Genomic DNA, 21,112 nt, shown 5'->3' on the forward strand with positions numbered 1-21,112 from the left:
AGCTTGAACTCTGCTTTTAAGCACGAAGCGGGCTTGACCACAGTCATAAAAAAATAAAATGAAGAAAAGGATAACCCTGTCAATTTTCGATTTTAATTCTGTGCGCCGAATGAGCAATATTTCATTATTGAACACATTGCCGAGTCGGGGCAAACTGACGCACCCACGTCATTTCACGCACACACGTCAAGGCTTATGTGTGTGCGTGTATGCGTTCTATCAGTCCATATAAACTTTGAAAATAAAACTAAACGTGGATTATTAATGTCTGTTATTTGTATCCTCTTTTTAACAAGAAAAATATGATAATCCCTGGAATGACAGCCAACATGTGTGGTCATTTGTTTTGATGCTTCTGCGCATGCGGGTCGTCTTGCTCAGCGTGTGTCGGACTGCAAATTAGTGCGCATGCGTAATACTTGAATGGTCTCAATGGTCAAAGACAGTCTGAACGGGCATGCCAAAAAATACAGATATGACAAAAAATCGGATTTGTGCATTAAGACCTGTAGTATGAACGTAGCCTAAGAGTCTCTAGTTTGAGAAATGGATGCTTCGCAGGTCCTTATCTGGCAGCTTCATTAAATAGTACCCGTAAAACGTCAATGTCAAAAAGAAGAGACGACTCCGGGATTTCAGGGCAGCTTGGCAGGGCAACGTTTTGGTTCCCATGAAGACATGCGTACACCCGCACAGTGTCGTAAAATCATCAATCAATGAAAAATCAATCTCCCGGCCGCCTGCAGATGGATTAGACAACATTTTTGTTTCTGTGTGAAGGACGTAATAAGATAATGAATCCAGTTGAGGCTAAACAATAGCATATGACGGTTAGCAACCGTGTGGCCCCACGCCTGACAAGTCGGGGGTGGGGTGTCACGCCAGTGAGTAAGGGTCAACAGGAAGTGACCCGTAAATGCTCTAAAATGAACAGGAATGACCCACGGGAGATATAAGGGCCAGAAGAGCAAGCATCCCCATGCAAAATTGCATTTTTAATAGTTGTAAGAATGCAAAAGAGATACAATTCAAGGGATAAATGAAGGTTTTTTTTCTGTGCTGGCACAAGGGAGTTGTTGTTGCACAAACAGTAAGTCTGAGCAAACAAACAGCTCATTAGAAGACAGCGCCAACGATGCACCCCACAGACCGGCGGTGGTTAGGGTTTGAATTATTGAGGCGGGCTCTCGCCGAGCGCCGCCGGCAGAGCGGAGGGATGTCGGGCAGCTGATTGTCTTTGAATTTGTGTTTCTGCTCTTGGACTTTTAGCGTGCGGGGATGGAGAAGCAATTGGAGGAGCTGAGGCAGCAGCTGGAGAAGCAATGTCTCATCAACCAAGAGCTGCAGAGGCAAAATAAAGACTTGGGTGAAGTGGAAAACATTTCTATTTGAATAAAAATTTTCCTTATATTTTATCTGTATTTAAAAATTTAAATCTTTAATATAATTTTTAAAAATTTATGATTGCATTTTTGTTGAATTATAAAAAAATAAAAACATTCCTTTGCAGTTTTTTTCCTTCTAATTTTCAGTTTTTACATTTAAATATGAAACACTTATTATTTTGAAAAATGTTTTATCCTGGCATCATTTTTTTCATGAAAAAATAAATAAACAAAATGGTTTGTAACTTTTACTATTTTATCATTAAAATTTTGAATATTTTTTGTAATAGCTATTATTTTATGAAATATTTTTTAAGTGTGTGATTGGATTTTGATTTATTTATTTAAAAAAAACAAAAAAACATTAATTTTCAAGTTTTTTGTTTTTTCTAATTTTCAGTTTTTGCTTTTAAAGATTAAACACTTATTATTCTTTTTTTTTTTTTTTTTTTTTTTTTTAATGTTTTATCCTGGCATCTTTTTTAAAATGATTTTTAAAAAATTAAAATGATTTTTATCTTTCACCATTTTATTATTAAAATTTTAAATATTTAAGAAAAAATCTTATTCAAATATTTTTAAAAAATATTCTAAATTTATGATTGCATTTTAATTTGTCTATTAAAAAATCCTTTTCAATTGTTATTTTTTTCTAATTTTTAGTTTTTGAATTCAAGGATTAAACATATATATATATATATATATATATATATATTTTTTTTTTGTGAATGTTTTATCTTGGCGTCTTTTTTAAAATCATTAAAAAAAATTTAAATGATTTTTAACTCCCACTATTTCATAATTAAAAGTTTTAAAGATTAAAAAAAAAATATTATTCAATATTTGTTTTTTATTTTAAATTTATGATTGCATTTTAATCTATTTATTAAAAAAATATTCATTTTCAATTTTTTGTTCTAAATTTCAGTTTTTGAATTTAAATATGAAACACTTATTATTATTATTATTATTATTATTGTTAATATTATTTTAAATGCTTTATCCTGGCATCTTTTTGTTTTTAATAATTAAATAAATAAATAAATAAAATGCTTTTTAACTTTAACTATTTTATAATTGAAAATTTGAATATTTTTTTAATATATTATTTTGTACACATATGTTTTTTTTTAATTTTATGATAGCATTTTAATTTATTTATTTATTAAATGGTAAATGGTGTTATATTTGTATAGATCATTCCTTTTCAATTTTTATTATTATTGTTATTTTTTCTAATTTTCAGTTTTTGCATTTAAATATATAACACTTATTATTTTTTAAATGTTTTATCCTGGCATCTTTTTTTTTTTAGTTATTAGGGGAAAAAAACTATTACTATTTTATAATTTTATTGTATGTTTGTATTTCTTCAATAGTAAAATTTTAAAGTTCTGTATTTTCACTTTTTATCTCTCCCACAACCCCCATAATTTTTCACTAAGGCAAAGTCAATACAATTTAAAATTTCTGTATTTTATCTGTTTTGATGTTATAACCTTTTCATTAAAAAAATTCAAATAGATGTAGATTGAATAGATGTATTTGGATGTTTTGAATTCCATTACGTGTCCTTGTAGAGCAACGTCTGCAGGAGAAAGAGAAACTTCTCCAGGAGCTGCATAGTCAATACCACGACCTCGGTAAGATGCCTTGGTAACGGGCAACAAAACCAGGAGTAATTCTTCCCCGACTGTTTCAGAATTTCCGCCACCGAGCGGCACCCAGAATGACACCGAGTTCAGGAAGAGTCGAGCGGCCGTCATCGCGTCGGAACCCATTCCGGAAACGTTGGACATCAGCACGTCCAGAGTCAAGAAAACCAGCAGGTCAGCCTCAAATCTGCCTTCAATACCGACCAAAAAGTCGCTAATTAAAAGATTTATGAATGATTGAACAAATTAATTAATGAACAAACTAACTAATAATATTTTGAATACTTGAAACACTTGAGTGAATACAAAGTAAATAAATTACTGAATTAATTAAATACACAATACAAAATACTATTGATAAAAGAAAAATATTAATGTTTAGAAATATATAATAAATGGAAACTTTCCAATTAAAATGTACAATTCATTATTAAAATTCAGTGAAAAATTGCAAAATAAACAACAACAACAACAACAAAAAAACTAAAAATATGAATATTTTAAATACAGGAGTGAATAAAAATAAGGAACTTTAACAATATTACCAAAGAAAAAAATGAAATAAACAATAAAAAATACAGCATATTAAAAATAAGTCATAAAAGAAAACTATCAATATTTTAAAAAAAAATGTAATAAGTGGAAATTCTCCAATTAAAATGTACAAGTATGTGTTATTAAAATTCTGTTAAAAAAATGACAACAACAAAATGACCAAATGTTTCCCAACTTTTATTATATTATAAATGTAAGAATAGAATACAATAACACTATAAAATATCAAATAAATAAACACAACGACAAAAGTAAATAAATAGAAAGAAAAAGTGAAATTCTGATAAAAAGCCTGTTTGTAAAGAAATAAAAATGCAACTGTGTTTTTCTGCCATCTGGTGGAAGATCACTTTTACTGCAACTCCTACTAAAGTTGAATCCACTAATCCGCTACCATTGAGAGCAGGGCCAGCCTTAGGCATAGGTGAGCGAGGCGTTTGCCCAGACCACCATCTATTGGCAAGGGCACCAAATGGCATTGAGGGGAAAAATCCCATGATTTTTTTTTTTTCACACTACGCTTTTTTTCAGAACATTTTTTTTAACAAACCAAGTCAGCCAAGTAGAACCTCCATGCAGCGGTCCCACTGGCCCAAGCCGAGCTGTCCTATTTTATTGCATCCACTGCACTACCTTCCCCACACAATCCCATCATGGTGCTAAGTAATGGCTGCCAGTCGGGGACCTGGCAGCCACAGTGATAGGGTGGTAGGTGGGTCCCACACTTGTTCTCTATGGGTTGGCTCCCGGGGTGTGGCTTCCTCTCTGCCTGGGCTGCCGACCGCGGGATTTGGGGGAGGTCGGGGCTCCGATCTCGCGTCGCCCCACGGCGGCTCCTGGGCACGCTCCTGCTTCTGCCTTCCTCTCTAGTCTCTGCCTGGGTATCCGCCCTGCGTCGCTGTCTGGATTCCGGGGGGTCGGCTGGATGCCGTCTCCGGCAGGGGGCCCTGCCGTGGGGTTGGTGGGCCGTTGGTTGTCCCGCGATGTACCGCGCCGGCTGGGGGGCTGCGGCTCGTGGGCTGGGTGGGCGTGGGGGTTGGTTGCATCCCCTCTTCCCATCCCTGAAGGATGGTTGATGGGGGCGCAGGTGGGCCACCCTGGGTCCCTGGGGGGGTAGCGATGGCCCCCTTGCTAGGCTGCGGGAGGAGGGATGGGGTGCGCTGTCCCCCCCCCGGATTGTCTGGGAAAGGGCCGGGGCCCTGGGGTGGCACTCACGCAGCATCTCCATTCCCATGCCGGACTATCACATGTTAGATGGGACTCAAGCATTACTAGGTGAAATTAGACACACTCAAATAGGAAAGTAGGATTAGTGAAATGTCAAGAATCTTGTCAAGAGTCAAGAATCTGCATTGGACAAGGTGACAATGCTGGAACGTTTGTTTGGTGCTGTTCCAGTGATATTTACAAAGATGACTGCCTGAAGAAAACATCAAAATTCCCTCAGTCCTTGGTGATATGGGGCTGCATGTCAGGCAAAGGCACCGGGGAGATGGCTGTGGTTAAATCTTAAATAAATGCACAAGTTTACATTGAAATTTTAGACAGCTTTCTTATCCTGGTTCATCTATAGCCTGTCCGTCCTGGGAGTGGATCTCTACTGATTGTGGTTCTTCCCAAGGTTTCTCTTTTTGCCCATGGGCTGTATGAGTTTTTCCTTGCCGCCATGGAGGGTCTAAGGATGGGGGATGCCCAGGACATGGACTCATCTCATTCATCTACTGTATCTGACTGTGAAAATTATTCTGTAAAGCCCTCTGAGACAAACCTGTTGTGAAATAGGGCTTTACAAATAAAATTGAGTTGAATAATCCCTTCAATTGAAAATGTGTTTGTCATTTTCCAAGATGACAATCCATCATGCCATAGAGCTAAAACTGTTTAAGCATTCCTTGGAGAAAGAATCATCCTGTCAATGTCGTGGCCTGCAAATAGCCCAGATCTCAACCCTATTGAAAACCTATGGTGGAAATTGAAAAAAATGGTCCACAGCAAGGTCCGACCTGCAAGGATGATCTGGCAACTGCAATCAAAGAGAGTTGGCACGAGGGCTGCAGCTATCGATTATTTTAGTACCATAATTTCTGGACTATAAGGCGCACCTGACTATAAGGCGCCACCCACCAAATTTGACACGAAAACAGCATTTGTTCATAGATAAGCCGCACTGGACAATAAGCCGCAGCTGTCCTCACTTTATTATGTGATATTTACACCAAAATATATTAGCCGGTAACACTTTATTTGACTGTGGCATCATAAGACTGTGATAGGACCAAATGAGCCACCATAAAGCTTGGAACCAATTGGCTGCAAAGCTTCATTGCTTCATTTGGCCATCACTGCTACCTTGGGGGAGACAGTCAACCTCTGCTGCCACCTGCTGTCAACACTGTTGTCGTCCAACGTGCCTCCTAGCATGCATTGTAGCGCTACAAATATAAATGACAATCAAAATACATGTTCTGTGCTAAATATTTCTTCAGTTACTCTTCCAGTTGTTTCATAAATTGCAACCTCTGGTATTTGGTAAAACTATTTGACAGTGGCACCATAAAACTGTCAATAAACCATCATAATTATGACATGACACTGCCATGAGCATTAATGACATCATGACAAATGTCATTTTGTGTCATCCGGCAGATTATCTCACTTTTGAATAGATGCAAAAGATCCGAGCTGGACATAAATGGAGTGTTGGTGACATAATTTGCCAGATGATACTTAATGACATCCGTCTTAACCATTCATTAATGGCCATGATAGTGTCATAATCATGTCATAATTATGACAGTCTTATGGCAGTCTAATGAAAGTGTTACCTATTAACCCAAATAAATCAACAAATAAGATGCACTGGACTATAAGCCGCAGGATTCAAAATGAGGGGAAGAAAGTAGCGGCTTATAGTCCGAAAATTACGGTAGTCGATTAATCGATGAACTAGTTAGTTCGAATAATCGAGTAATCGGATAAGGAACTTGAAAAATCAAAATAGCTGAGCTGAGCCTCAAGCGGTATTTAAAAAAAAAAAAAAAAAGTTAAAGGATCTATGTACAACAAAAGAGCAACTGGCTAACTTGCATAGCAAAAGTCCGCTAGCTTAAATGCTATAAAATGGTAAATTTTTTAAAATTTTTTTTTTTTTTTTTTTACAATGCTCTTAATAAAAGATGCAAACATATATTCCCACAAAAAAGCTAAATATATCGATAAACGAAATTATGAATGCATTAAAAAACATTAGCTTAAACAAAAACTTACCTTATGTTGTTCTTAATAGGGAGCAGTTGGATTCAGCCATGTGAAATGAGGCAGACCAGAGGGCAGTATCTCCAGCCTAATCAATAAAACTAAAATTCAAACCCTTTCAAAATAAACCATTACAACGCCACTTTAATTAAACGAATATTCGAAGCAATAAAATTTAATTCAAATATTTTTTTCTAATTGAATACTCGAGTTAATCGATTAATCGTTGCAGCACTAGTTGGCACCAAATTGATGAAGAATACTCATCAAGTCCATGCCTCAGAGACTGCAAGCTGTCATAAAAGCCAGAGGTGGTGTTACTAAATAATATAGATGTTTTTTGACTGTTATTTCTTTGTTTGTTTCTCATGATTCCATATTTTTTTCCACAGAATGGAGTGATTCCATATATATTTCCCTGCACTTGCTCTATGAAAGTAACATTTACTGACCGCCACAAAGTTTTTGATTCATTTGTTTTTAGTGTTTCTGAATGCTAAAGAGTTCAAGCTTTTTATCTTAGTATGTTCTACATGATAAAATGTCTGAGTGAGTGCTCGTCCGAGACTGGTGATTTCATACTTTTTGCTAGGGGTTGTATTAGCCATTTGCTAATTAGTGGAACATATGAGGCAGGGAGGAACAGTCTAGACTAGTTGTAGTCCTAGTTAATGTAACAACTGGAACACCTACTAAATAAAGAATTAGCACAGAACATGAAGTTTAAATGTTATTAACATCTGTAGTGCTGTAATGCATGCTGGGAGGCATGTTGTACGACAACAGTGTTGACAGCAGATGTCAGCAGAGGTTGTCTGTCTCTCCCAAGGGAAGTGAGAGATTACATTGAGAAGTGATGGCCAAATGAAGCTTCTTGAAACAATGAAGCTTTGCAGTCAAAAGCTTCATGGTGGTTCATTTGCTCTATGGTGCTATCAAGTGACGTCTATCAGCATCAATGGCGTTAATATCCACGTACTTCTCCCCTCCCAGCGAGACCAGCCTGATTGTGAAATCAATCCAGAAGAACGACTTTCTTAGCCGCCTTGATGATGAGCAAATTGCCATGATGGTAGACCTCCTGGAGACGCTTCACATTAGCCACGGCGGCGAGGTCATCAAAGAAGGCTCGGAAGGGGACAGCATGTACATCGTGGCAGGTAAGCCCGTCCGAAACATTTTGGAAACATTTTGAACATCTCTAAATGTCTTCTAGCCGGCGAGCTTCTCGTCACGCAAGCCGGTCGCGACCTCCGAACCCTGGCTAGCGGCGACGTCTTTGGCGAGTTGGCTATTTTGTACAACTGCAAGCGAACAGCTACGGTGAAAGGTTAGTGTCGGTTTGGTTTTGAAGGAGAAAAACGTGGGATAGATCTCTACTTTTTGTGTTTTAGCTAAGACGGAGGTGCGGCTTTGGTGTATGGAGAGGCAAACGTACAGGACCATCATCACCAACAAGTCCAAGAAGAAACGAGAGCAGCTTCTTGGATTTTTGAAGACGTACGCTAAGTTTAAGCTAAGCTAGCTGCCACCCCTCCCACTTCAAACGGACTGGACGTCTATGGCTGTCAGTGGCAGTCAATGCCATGGAATGTGTTGATTTTGAGGCATTTCACGTCATTTCCTGTCAATTCTCCGTCACTTCATTGTCCTTTTGGGGCATTTACGGGCCACATATCTTATAACTATTTAAGTACCGTCCATTTAGCATATTTGATAGCTTTTTGGGCTACAGTGTATCATTATATACCACGTTTGTGTTATATTGTCACAATGCTAACGTACCTACGCTAAGGCCTAATGCCTGATTTTGTGAAAGTGTGTTTGATAAAAGTAACAGTTTGAATTTTTGTCGTTCTTTTCAAAGGTCTCGGACTTTGAAGGACCTAAATGATGTCCAGTTGTCCAAAATTATTGACTCCATGGAGGAGGTGCGTCATTTTTCTCTTTAATACTTAAGGCATATGACAAATTTCGCATGTGTTGCAATTGGTTAGCCAATGAAATCCAAATTTAGGTACATTTAAAAATTTTTGAAAGATATATTCATATGCATTAACATGATTTTAAAAATTATTGTTATGTTTTCGGTCATTTTTTCGGTGAAATTCCATTTTTGGGTCATGAGGTCAAAGGTCACATAGGTCAGAAAATGAATTTCACCATAAATCAAGAATGAAAAAGGGATTGTTATCAAACTTGCAGTACATGGTAGTAGTAGGTAACCAAAGAGGTGATTAAATTTTGGGTCATGAGGTCAAAGGTCACTGATATCGGAAAAGGAATTTCACCATAAATCAAGAACGTTTAAGGGATTGTTATCAAACATGCTGGATATGTTTGTATTGTGAAATAAAAATGTGATTATATTTTGGGGTAATTAGGTCAAAGGTCAAAGAGGTCAGAAAAGTAATTTCCAGATAACTTGTTTCATACTCTATTAAATATGTCGATGCTTTGAATTTGGTTGCTTAGGCAGAACTCTGCTTTCTCTGAGTGCTTCTCTAGTTTAATAATATTTATAGTTTTTATTAATATTCAGAAATTAAATGTATTTGTATTTTTATAGTTTAACATTCGGTTTCTCTATTTTTAAAAACATTTCTATTTTAACATACTGTACGTATATTTTGTCGACATGATCAATTATTTGATCAAGATATTTGCATTAATTTTCCAGTTATTTTTATTAAAATTACAGTAATAATAGTAATGTGTATATTTTTTTATTAATATAATTTTTCCACTTCCTATTATTTTTACTACAATATTTATTCATGTGAACATGTAAGCATTGTTTAAAAATTTGCACTATTTCTTTAACATACGAGTGTTCTTCATTCCGTGCTCATAGCCCCAAATCACGCGTATCTCAAATAATATTTCCTTGTTGCCTTTCACAAAAAGAAATGTATATAAGTAAAATGCAAACCTGTGCTTTTTAAAAACATCAATTCATCACAGTGTATGTAATGCACCCCCTTTTTATAGCAGTCCATTTTGACTAGCCCCCAAATATGTTAGCTAAACTTGTGTTGTCATCTTTTTGCGCAGGTCAAATACCAAAACAAAGACGTCATCGTCCGTGAAGGAGCCGAAGCAAACACCTTCTACATTATCCTTAAAGGAGAGGTATTGTTGTGCTGACATAATGTACAGTACGCACTATACATAGAGTTTGCTTACATGTTTTTTGCTTTCTGGCGCCCTTCAGGTGTTGGTGACAAAGAACGTAAATGGGCTTCAGAAGCCTATTCGACGTATGGGCAAGGGCGAGCATTTCGGGGAACAGGCCCTCATACGGTAACCATGGCGACGCCTCACACGCCCGAGGACATTTGTGGGCACGCTTTCTCTCTCTTTTTCAACACATGCATCAGTAGCTGTCAACAGCTCGCAAGAGGCTGTTCGTTAACCCTTTATAGGGCACTTATTTAACGAATGATTGAGGCAAGACCTCCCTGTTAAAATGGATTGGACGTCTAGTGCCGTCAATAGCACAGAAAGATGAGCATTCACAGACCGTCCGCCCAGTCTAATGAAGTGAACACCTGCCAGGCAGTGAGTTAAATACACTGAAATTAATATTAGACTATAGACTTGAAACAGAAACAGACTGTGGTTTATCCACTTTTAAAATATACTGTATATATAATTGTATTTATTTATTTTTAAAAATCTAACTAGATGATGCTGCACTGAAAATGAGCTGACCTTTGACCTCATTACCCCAAAATGTAATCACCTCTACCGTTTCATATTACAAATATATCCTGCAAATCTGATAGTAATCCCTTTATTCATTCTCGAGTCGTCACAGAATTCCTTTTCTGACGACTGTGACCTTTGACCTCAGTACCCCAAAATATACCCCCCCGTTCTGTTTAATATTAAAAACATCCTGCAAATCTGATAATAATCCCTTCAATTGTTCTCGAGTCATCACAAAATTCCCTTCCTGACTACTGTGAACTTTGACCTATGACCTCATTACCCCAAAATTAAAGCACCTCTTCTGTTTCATATTAAAATATATCCTGCAAATCGGGCAATACTGCCTTTATTTGTTCTCAAGTCATCACAAAATTCCTTTCCTGTCAACTGCGACCTTTGACCTGTGACCTCATTACCCCAAAATGCAATCACCTCTTCTGTCTTATATTCAAAACATCCTGCAAATCTGATAAGAATGCCTTTATTTGTTCTCAAGTCATCACAAAATTCCTTTTTGACTTTGTGACCTTTGACCTGTGACTTCATCACCCCAAAATGTAATCACCTCTTCTGTTTCATATTAAAAACGATAATAATCCCTTTGTTCTCAAGTCATCACAAACTTCCTTTTCTGACTTCTGTGACCTTTGACCTGTGATGTCATTCCCCCATAATGTGATCACCTCTTCACTTTCATATTAAAACATATCCTGCAAATCTGATAATAATCTCTTTATTTGTTCTCAAGCCACCACGAAATTCCTTTTCTGAATTTTGTGACCTTTGACCTATGACCTCATTACCCCAAAATTAAAGCACCTCTTCTGTTTCATATTAAAATATATCCTGCAAATCGGACAATAATGCCTTTATTTGTTCTCAAGTCATCACAAAATTCCTTTCCTGACAACTGCGACCTTTGACCTGTGAACTCATTACCCCGAAATGCAATCACCTCTTCTTATATTCAAAACATCCTGCAAATCTGATAAGAATGCCTTTATTTGTTCTCAAGTAATCACAAAATTCCTTTTTCTGACTTTTGTGACCTGTGACCTGTGACTTCATCCCCCCAAAATGCAATCACCTCTTCTGTTTCATATTAAAAATGATAATAATCCCTTTGTTCTCAAGTCATCACAAACTTCCTTTTCTGACTTCTGTGACCTTTGACCTGTGACCTCATTAGCCCAAAATGTGAGCACCTCTTCATTTTCATATTAAAACATATCCTGCAAATCTGATAACAATCTCTTTAAATTTCGAATCATCACAAAATTCCTTTTCTGACTTTTGTGACCTTTGAACTGTGATCTCAGAGCCCCAAAATGTAATCCCCTCTTCTGTTTAATATTAAAAACATCTGCAAATCTGACAACAATCCCTTTATTTGTTCTCAAGCCACCACGAAATTCCTTTTCTGAATTTTGTGACCTTTGACCTGTGACCTAATTACCCCAAAATGTAATCACCTCTTCTGTTTCATATTGCAAACATCCTGCCAATCTGATAATAATCACTTTATTCGTTCTCGAGTCATTACAATTTCTGACTTCTGTGACCTTTGACCTGCGACCTTATAACCCCAAAATGTAATCACATCTTCCATTTCATATCACAAACATATCCAGCAAGTTTGAAGACAATCCCTGTATTCATTTTTGAGTCATCATGAATTACCAAAGAATCATTTGCCTACTAAAGTATGAACGAGTTATTTTTAAAAATATATAACTAAAACCATCGTTTTTTTGTTTTTTTCCAAACAACACTTCATCATTTTTCAGCTCGTGAAATCTACATCCCAAGCACAATTACTGCATCTCATCATTGTCCCTTCTGTCAAAAATGAGTGCAATTATTGCCGTTTGTTGTATCTTACTGTTGACACAGCCAGAATATTACAAGCGCTTTAACATTGTCATGGAAACAGAGCGTGCGCTAATCTGCCTGTACTGTGACTTCCTCCAACACATTTCCCATCACTAAATAATCCAACAGTTGAATATATGACCTTTTTGTGAACTGCAGTGAGGTACTGAGAACAGCCACCTGCACAGCGGATGGCCCTGTCACATGCTTCTCAATTGATAAAGAGTAAGTCCAGGCCGGAAAATGCGTCAGATGTTCGCTTTAATGATCGTGACGATATTTTTATAATTCAAGAGTATTCGAGGAGACGATCCCCATTGAGCACTTGGAGCTTTTTGATGAGTACGCGCCAACTCCATTTATTATTGTCTATCTAGTTGATAGGCAAATTTAATGTTTTTTTTAAATTTTATATCAGCTCCAAGATGCTTCAAGAGGCGCGAGCGCCAGAAAAAGCCAGGTGAGAACTTCATGAGAAGCGTTAATTGGTGTGAAATATTCTGTTTAACATGCTAATATGTTGTTATTAATATGCTATATGCTAGTCCCAGTTCCACTCTAAGATTTAAGGACCTGGTACCGGTGTTGTACCAGGAAGGGCGCTACCAAGGGGACCCCGTCACCCTCGGAGTTGGAGGCTTCGGACGAGTTCAACTGGTGCCGTAGACATTTCTGACGGACACTCTGTGTTGTCGTTTGCGGCGTTCAAATGTGTGTTTTTGCAGATGACCACGTTGAACCATGGCAAGTATTACGCCATGAAGCGGGTCTGTAAGAAGCACATTGTGGCCAAGAGACAAGAGGAGCACATGTTGTTTGAGAAGAAAATTCTTAAAGCCATCCAGTGTGACTTTATTGTCAGGTAAACACGGTTTATATAGGGATTTTGGGGTGATCACTTTAGAGCGCCTCGTTGTTGGCCGTGAGTGCACAAATGTGACGGTGAGTAAGTCAATATTAGGGGTGGGAACATCTAGGTATCTCACGATACAATACGATTTATGATACAAGGCTCACGATATGGTGATCCAACAATTATCGATACATGGTTCAGGAAATCATGCTACAATATATGATATTTTGATTTTAGGTCACATGCTGTCAGTGTTGATTTCGTCACTGATGACGATAACAAAAATGTTTCATCAATAAGCACTTTTCATGATGATAACGAGACAAAAACGAGCAAAAAATGTGTTTTGAGAGACTAAAACATAACGAACCGAATGCCACTTTTACTAAATGGGCCCTCGCATTTTGGTGCAAGTCAGACGATACGACGCTCAGGGTGGTGGCAGATCGTTCCCCTCTCATCATCTTATGAAAAACTAACATGTGCTTGAAACTTTTTTTGTGTAGAACCTCTTTTGTGTTGTGGGCATGGCTAAAAGAGATGTTTTTCTATATCCTGAAATGAGAAAAACATTCAAAATCCCAGGTGAAAAAACCCCTATTGAAGAGGGTCCTACAAAAAATGAGTCGCTACTGAGCTGTGCCGCCTCGCCCTTATTCAAAACCAAAATTATTCCTGGGCCAATTCGACCAAGTGTGCTAAATTTCGTGACTCTATAAGCTACCCATGTCCCTTAAGAAATCTGCTTCCTTTTAATGGCGAACAAAGGGTCGTCATGGCAAGAGACATGTGGACATGGGCCTTAAAAGGTAGTATGATAAATGGTTTTTATAAGTACACTGACCAACTTGAAAGGAACTGGACATGTATGAGTAAAATGAGTGACCTTCTTTTGCCACTAGTGGGCGCTGTAGGGTTGATGCAAATGACCCCTACGAAACCTTTCAGGGTACGACTCTCATCTAGCACGGGAAGTTTGGCGCAGATCTGTTGTACGGGTGCCATGTTAGGACTGTTCAAAATTTGTGGTTGGACAAAATGGCGACGGTCGTTTTCACATTCTGGTTTTGACCACTCCGCTTCAAAAAAATCTCAATATTTTTCATCAGGCACCTGAACACATGTCTCAAGGCTCCCCTGATCAAGGTTTGAAGTGAATTGATTTTTTTTCCGTGGAGGAGGAGCTTGTAAATAAAAAATAAAAAAGGGCATTTCCTGTTGCCAGCAGGGGGCGCCAGTCCTAATTGGTAATTTTTCCATGCAGTCATGTTCAGGCTGGGATAACTGTCATACGAGCCAGATAAGAAAAAGACAAACTTGGATCAGGGAGTTATTATCCATTTACTGAATTTGGCGTGTTGCCAAAAACAAAGGCCGACTTCGGCACCCCGCCCAGGTCAGGCCTGTGAATGAAAATTCACCATTTTGATAACTTTAGCTCTCATATGTCTCATTAACAGTCTCACCAATTCTGAAGAGGATCAGACTAACTCCTTTAGGCGCCAGTGTCTCAAATGTGCACCCGTAAATCACCCAAAATTTTTCACATCCAATCCAAAATACCCGTCTTCCTGTTGTTTTTGGCGGATGGGTCCAAGAGACGTTTTGGTGCAGTTTTGCACAAAGTATCGACTCCTCAATTTTCATCGTTCTATGCAGAAAAACCTAAAAGGAGAAGCATTTTTGAAATATTAAAGGGGGCACAGTTGAGCTGCAAAATTAGCGAAATTTACGCTAAGCCGCATGTTTGTATCAATTTTGTTTAGTTTTCGGGCATATTAAGGCTTTAAATTGTCAGTTTTCATTTGTTCAGGTTTGTTAGCTAATTATCTGCAAATGACGGTGATAGATGTCCGATGCATGTGGGCAGGAGAGCTGGCAGCAATCGATCCCAGTTCAAAACATCAATGTCAACGACACTCGCTCATAAATCCACATTTTTTTTGTCCTTTCCAGGCTTCACGGTGCCTTCAAAGACACCCGTTACATCTACATGGTGATGGAATTCTGTGGCGGCGGCGAGATTTGGACCAAACTCAAAGAAGTGTGAGGAAACGCGCACACGAAACGATTCAAATGTTAGTGCCAGAGCAGGAAAAAATATGCATTTTGTGGTCAGAGGACGCTTCGACGAGCAGATCGCCGTTTTCTGCACGGCGTGCGTGGTGGAGGCGTACGCGTATCTTCATAAGAAGAGCATCATGTACAGAGATCTTAAGCCCGAGAACCTCATGTTGGACGTGCGCGGTTATGTCAAACTGGTCGGTTTATTAACAGTAAGAACGTGTGATCGGTATTCTGTTATATTGATGTTTTTTTTATCCCATGTAGGTGGATTTTGGTTTTGCCCGAGAGTTGGTACGCGGCGAGAAGACGTACTCGTTTGTCGGAACGCCTGAATATATGGCGCCCGAGATTATCAAGAATCAAGGGCACGATTTTGCTGTCGATTTCTGGTCGCTTGGAATTCTCATCTACGAACTTCTGGTGGGAAGGTGAAGTGAACAAACTCTTTTTTAAATAATTGTTTTGCTCAGTGTCAGCAAGTATTTATACCTCCGCCAGTTGGTGAATCCTATAGAAGGTATTTGGTTTTGTATGTCTGTTTTTTTTTTTTGTTTGTGTTATGTTTGTGAAACTTCCATCCGTCCATCAATTATCTTCTGCTTAGTCCGGGGTCAGGTCGCGGGGGCAGCAGCTTTAGCAGGGAAGCCCAGACTTCCCTCTCCCCAGCCACTTCAGCCAGCTCCTCCGGCGGGATTCCAAGGCGTTCCCAGGCCAACCGAGCGACATAGTCTCTCCAGCGTGTCCTGGGTCGTCCCCGGGGCCTCCTGCCGGTGGGACATCCCCGGAACACCTCTCTAGGGAGGTGTCCAGGAGGCATCCGAACCAGATGCCCGAGCCACCTCAACTGGCTCCTCTCGACGCGGATGAGTAGCGGCTCGACACCAAGCCCCTCCTGGATGACCGGGCTTCTCACCCTATCTCTAAGGGAGAGCCCGGACACCCTGCGGAGGAAACTCATTTCGGCCGCTTGTATCCGGGATCTTGTTCTTTCGGTCACGACCCACAGCTCGTGACCATAGGTGAAGGTAGGGACATAGATCGACCAGTAAATCTAGAGCTTCGCCAAAAGGACCGGTGCAGAGTCCGCATCACTGCAGACGCTGCACCGATCCACCTGTCAATGTCCCGCTCCTTCCTACCCTCACTCGTGAACAAGACCCCAACTCCTCCACTTGGGGCAGGATCTCATCCCCGACCCGGAGAGGGCATACCACCCTTTTCCGGCTGAGGACCATGGTCTCGGATTTGAAGGTGCTGTTCTTCATCCCAACCGCTTCACACTCGGCTGCGAACCGCCCCAGTGAGAGTTGGAGGTCACGGCTTGATGAGGCCAACAGCACCACATCATCTGCAAAAAGCAGAGATGCAATGCTGAGGCCACCAAACCGGACACCCTCAACGCTTCGGCTGCGCCTAGAAATTCTGTCCATAAAAATTATGAACAGAATCAGTGGCAAAGGGCAGCCTTGGCGGAGTCCAATCCTCACTGGGAACGAATTCGACTTACTGCTGGCAATGCGGACCGGACTCTGACACCGGTCGTACAGGGACCGAACAGCCCTTACCAAGGGGCTCGGTACCCCGTACTCCCGGAGCACCCTCCACAGGACTACCCCAGGCACACGGTTGAACGCCTTCTCCAAATGCACAAAACACATGTTGACTGGTTGAGCGAACTCCCATGCCCCCTCAAGGATCCTGCCAAGGGTGTAGAGCTGGTCCACTGTTCCACGGCCGGGATGAAAACCACACTTCTCATCCTTATTCCGAGATTCGACTTCCTGACGGACCCTCCTCTCCAGCACCCCTGAATAGACTTTACCGGGGAGGCTGAGGAGTGTGATCCCTCTATAATTGGAACACACACAAAGGGGACCACCACCCCGGGCTGCCAATCCAGAGGCACTGTCCCCGATGTCCACACAATGTTGTAGAGGCGTGTCAGGTTTGTGAAACTTGTTTGAATATAATGCAAAATATATCAAAAATATAAGTACAACCCCTCGCAAAAAGTATGGAATACCAGTCTCGGATGAGCCCTCACTCAGACATTTGATCATTTAGAACAAACTCAGCTAAAAAGCTTGAAAAAAATAATGAATTAGTTCAAAAGTGCAACTCTTTAGCATTCAGAAACACTAAACGAAATGAATAAAAAACATCGTGGTGGTCAGTAAATGTTCATTTTACATCGACTGGATGAGTCTTTCTCCAAGGAATGCTTTAACAGTTTCAGCTCTGTGGCATGATGCATTGTCATCTTGGAAAATGACAAACATATTTTCAATTGAAGGGATAAGAAAGCTGTCTAAAATTCTAATGTATACTTGTGCATTTATTGAAGATTTAACCACAGCCACCTCCCTAGTGCCTTTGCCTGACATGCAACCGCATATCATCAAGGACTGAGGGAATTTTGACGTCTTCTTCAGGCAGTCATCTTTGTAAATCTCACTGGAACAGCACCAAACAAAAGTTCCAGCATCATCAAGTTGTCCAATGCAGATTCTTGACTCTTGACACCTTTTCCAATGCAGATTCTTGACTCTTGACGAGGTGATGATGCTGGAACTTTTGGAAATTTGTAGCAACAAATCAGAAATGACATGCAGTTCACAGCTTATGCCTTGTGAGGCGTAAAAATGCTAGTTTATTAACAAAACTGCATGTCACGGTCACTTCCACTGGAATTTTTTTTTTTTTGGAACATTGATGCCCATTGACGGCCATGCATGTCGAATCTATTGATGCCAATGTACTTGGATTCAATTGACTATATGAATGTCGATGCCACTGACGGCCATGGATGTCCAAAAATTTTCCCATTCATTTTCAATGGGGAAAAAACAAAATTTCCCCAAATTAACAAAAAATGACCAGATATCAATAAGACGTGTCCCCCAAACATCCCCGATTCCATTGATGCTTATAGGGGGTGCTGCCATTGACGGCCATGGACGTCCCAATTTCCCATTCATTTCTCATGGCATTTACTTTGTTTAATGCCAATGACGGGCATGTTTCTCCATTGTATTGATGCCAATGTACTTGCTTTCCATTGACGCCTATGTAAGTCGATGCCATTGACAGCCATGGACGTCTAAAATTTTTCCCATTCATTTTCAATGGGGAAAAAACAAAATTTCCCCAAATCAACAGAAAATTACCAGATATCAATAGGAAGTGTCCCCCAAACTTCCCCGCTTCCATTGACGCTTATAGAGGGTGCTGCCATTGAGGGCCATGGACGTCTAAATTTTCCATTCATTTCCAATGGCATTTCTTCTGTTTAATGCCATTGACGGGCATGTTTGTCCATTCGAGAAATGCCAATGTACTTGGATGCCATTGACGGCTATGAACGTCCAAATTTTTCCCATTCATTTTAAATGGCAAAAAAAAACAATGTCCCCAAATCAACAGCAAATAACCAGATATCAATAGGACACGCCCCCAAATGACCTGATATGATCAGGCCACGCCCCCAAATATTCCTAAATGACCTTATATGATCAGGCCACGCCCCCTAAATGTTCCCAAATGACCTGATATGATCAGGCCACGCCCCCTAACTGTTCCCAAATGACCTGATATGATCAGGCCACGCCCCCTAACTGTTCCCAAATGACCTGATATTATTATCCCAGGCCCCATAAATGTCCCCCAATAGACAGGAAGTGACCTGATATTGTCCCTGAATTGTCTCCAAACCAACCTAGGCTGGGTCTAAGATCTGTATCTCCACCTGACAAAGACCAATTTCTCCCGAAATTGCAGTTTCTAGTTTATTAACAAAACTGCATGTCACGGTGTTAGACATACAAGTTAACATGTTAAAATTAACCAAAAACTGCCAAATTTTGTCAAAAATAGCTCAAATTTTATCAACCCGCAAAATCTCAAATATTCAAATATATTCCAATCTGGCAACACTGCTGTCATCCCTTCCAGTTCAAATGGATTATCGAACCCCTGCCGATGGCAGCAAAAAAGGGCACTTGTCACTTTTTCATCCAACTTTTTTCTCGCCCTTCTCTTATTTCATCAACTGGAACAATCAAGCCCGCCTTTTTCAAGCTCGGAACCTCAAAAAATTTACGCCAAAATCCTGGACGGGGTTCTCAACTATCCTCCGTATTTAAGCGAGGCGGCCAAATCCATCATCAGTAAGCTGTGCAGGTGAGCCAGTATCTTCAAAGTTGCAGCGAAATAGCATAAATTAGAAATAATTGGTTGATTTTGCTGTTATATTGCAGACCGCGGCCTGGTCAGAGGTTAGGAAACACCAAAAATGGCATTAAAGATGTACGACATCACAGGTAAGCGCACGATTAATCGATTTGAAAAAAGCCTCGAATCAAATTTTGCTGCTTCGAGTATTTGTTTAATTAGTGTAGCCTTGTAATAGCTTGTTTTGAAAGTGTTTGCATTTAGCTTTATTGATTTGGGTTGATACACTGCCTTCTAGTGGTAACAGTGTATATGACATAACTAATTTAACATGGCTGAATCCAATTGCTCCCTGTTAAGACCAACATAAGGTAAGTTTTGTAAGATATCGATGGTAAAGGATGTTAAAAATCAAATTTTGCACAACAGGTGGTTCAGTAACATGAACTGGCACAAACTACGCATGGCTCAGCTGGACGCGCCCACTGTCCGTCTCATACGTAAGGTGTGTCCACAGAGTCTTATTTTTGCCGCTTCCAGTGTTCATTTTTTTTCCCGTTTCCGACTTTTAGGGCCCATCCTACATCAATTTCGAGCGCTTCCCTCAGGACCAAACAAAAGCGGAAGAGGAGTTCTCTGGTTGGGATCGGGACTTTTAAACTGGAACAGTGATGGCGATTTGAATAATAAAAATGAATTTCAATTGGTGTTCTTGAAATATTTTGACTCTAAATTGATCTTTAACTCTAAAGACTTTTTTTTTTTTTTTTTTTTTTTAAAGAAAATCATTTTAAATTCCGTGTTGTTTTCGTCAATGATGACGATAACGAAAAATATTTTGTCAATAAAGCAGGAGCAGGGAGGAAACAAAAGAAGCGGCAGAACGATTGCGAATTCAGCTGATTTTGCGGATCATTTTATTTATTTCATCAAGCCAGCCCAGTGTACTGCAGGCTTTTGTTGCTGCACCAGGGAGATACGTGTGAGCCTTTTTTAGTTTCAAAAAGTTCTCTTCTGAATCTATCCCCCTCAATGGGCTGAATTCTAAATCAGATGAAACCATGACCCTGCTGACGTCATCATCCCGCTGGGAACGCTAGAGCTATACTGACATGCAGGTCCAAACGGCAGATTAAAAGACTAATTTCTCGTCATCTGCGCTTTGCCAAATTGTTGTATATAGTCGAATTGTGTCAAAATATGATTCTAATTCACATAATAATGCTATTTAAGATTTTTTTAAGAAGGTCTGTGCTAAGTGATCATCACACACTAAATGGAACTTGTAGCGTTAGCATTCATTTATATTCGCGTTAGCATTAGGTGGATTTTTTGGGGTCCATAATCAGAGCATTTCTGTTTTTACTTGTTTTTATTTAATTTTGAGTTTATAAATATTGTATTAAAATACTAATTCCTTAATAAAAATATACATTCTATTATTCTTTTATATCTGAAAAAAGAAAAAACAGCACATCACCTTTGGGGACTTGTAAGCCAGAATCCACATGTGCGTTTGTCCCCCCCCCCATATTAAAAAAAAAAAAAGACTTTACTATAGCCTATAATAATAATATTAAGAATAG

At 39.4% G+C, this 21,112-nt stretch overlaps 1 protein-coding gene across 1 annotated transcript; it reads left to right on the top strand.

Annotated features, from left to right (window-relative positions):
* Positions 1-1,278: 1,278 nt before the first annotated feature.
* On the top strand, positions 1,279-20,202 carry prkg3 (protein kinase cGMP-dependent 3). The gene is made up of 21 exons (XM_057823273.1): positions 1,279-1,366; positions 2,966-3,028; positions 3,088-3,214; positions 7,844-8,010; positions 8,067-8,180; positions 8,245-8,350; positions 8,718-8,781; positions 9,905-9,982; positions 10,065-10,153; positions 12,596-12,661; positions 12,731-12,778; positions 12,855-12,896; positions 12,982-13,093; positions 13,162-13,298; positions 15,246-15,335; positions 15,409-15,550; positions 15,621-15,784; positions 19,419-19,535; positions 19,613-19,675; positions 19,956-20,031; positions 20,099-20,202. The coding sequence occupies exons 1-21, from the start codon at positions 1,279-1,281 to the stop codon at positions 20,183-20,185; spliced, it is 2,040 nt and encodes a 679-aa protein (XP_057679256.1). The 3' UTR covers positions 20,186-20,202.
* Positions 20,203-21,112: the final 910 nt, after the last annotated feature.

The sequence above is a fragment of the Corythoichthys intestinalis genome, chromosome 19 (genome assembly GCF_030265065.1).
Source record: "Corythoichthys intestinalis isolate RoL2023-P3 chromosome 19, ASM3026506v1, whole genome shotgun sequence".
In the NCBI taxonomy this organism is placed as follows: domain Eukaryota; kingdom Metazoa; phylum Chordata; class Actinopteri; order Syngnathiformes; family Syngnathidae; genus Corythoichthys; species Corythoichthys intestinalis.

Coding starts and splice junctions, on each gene's coding strand:
- prkg3 (XM_057823273.1), top strand. CDS start 1,279: ATGGAGAAGCAATTGGAGGAGCTGAGGCAGCAGCTGGAGAAGCAATGT. Junction 8,181..8,244: donor GCGAACAGCTACGGTGAAAG/GTTAGTGTCGGT, acceptor TTTGTGTTTTAG/CTAAGACGGAGGTGCGGCTT. Junction 15,785..19,418: donor TACGAACTTCTGGTGGGAAG/GTGAAGTGAACA, acceptor GGAACAATCAAG/CCCGCCTTTTTCAAGCTCGG.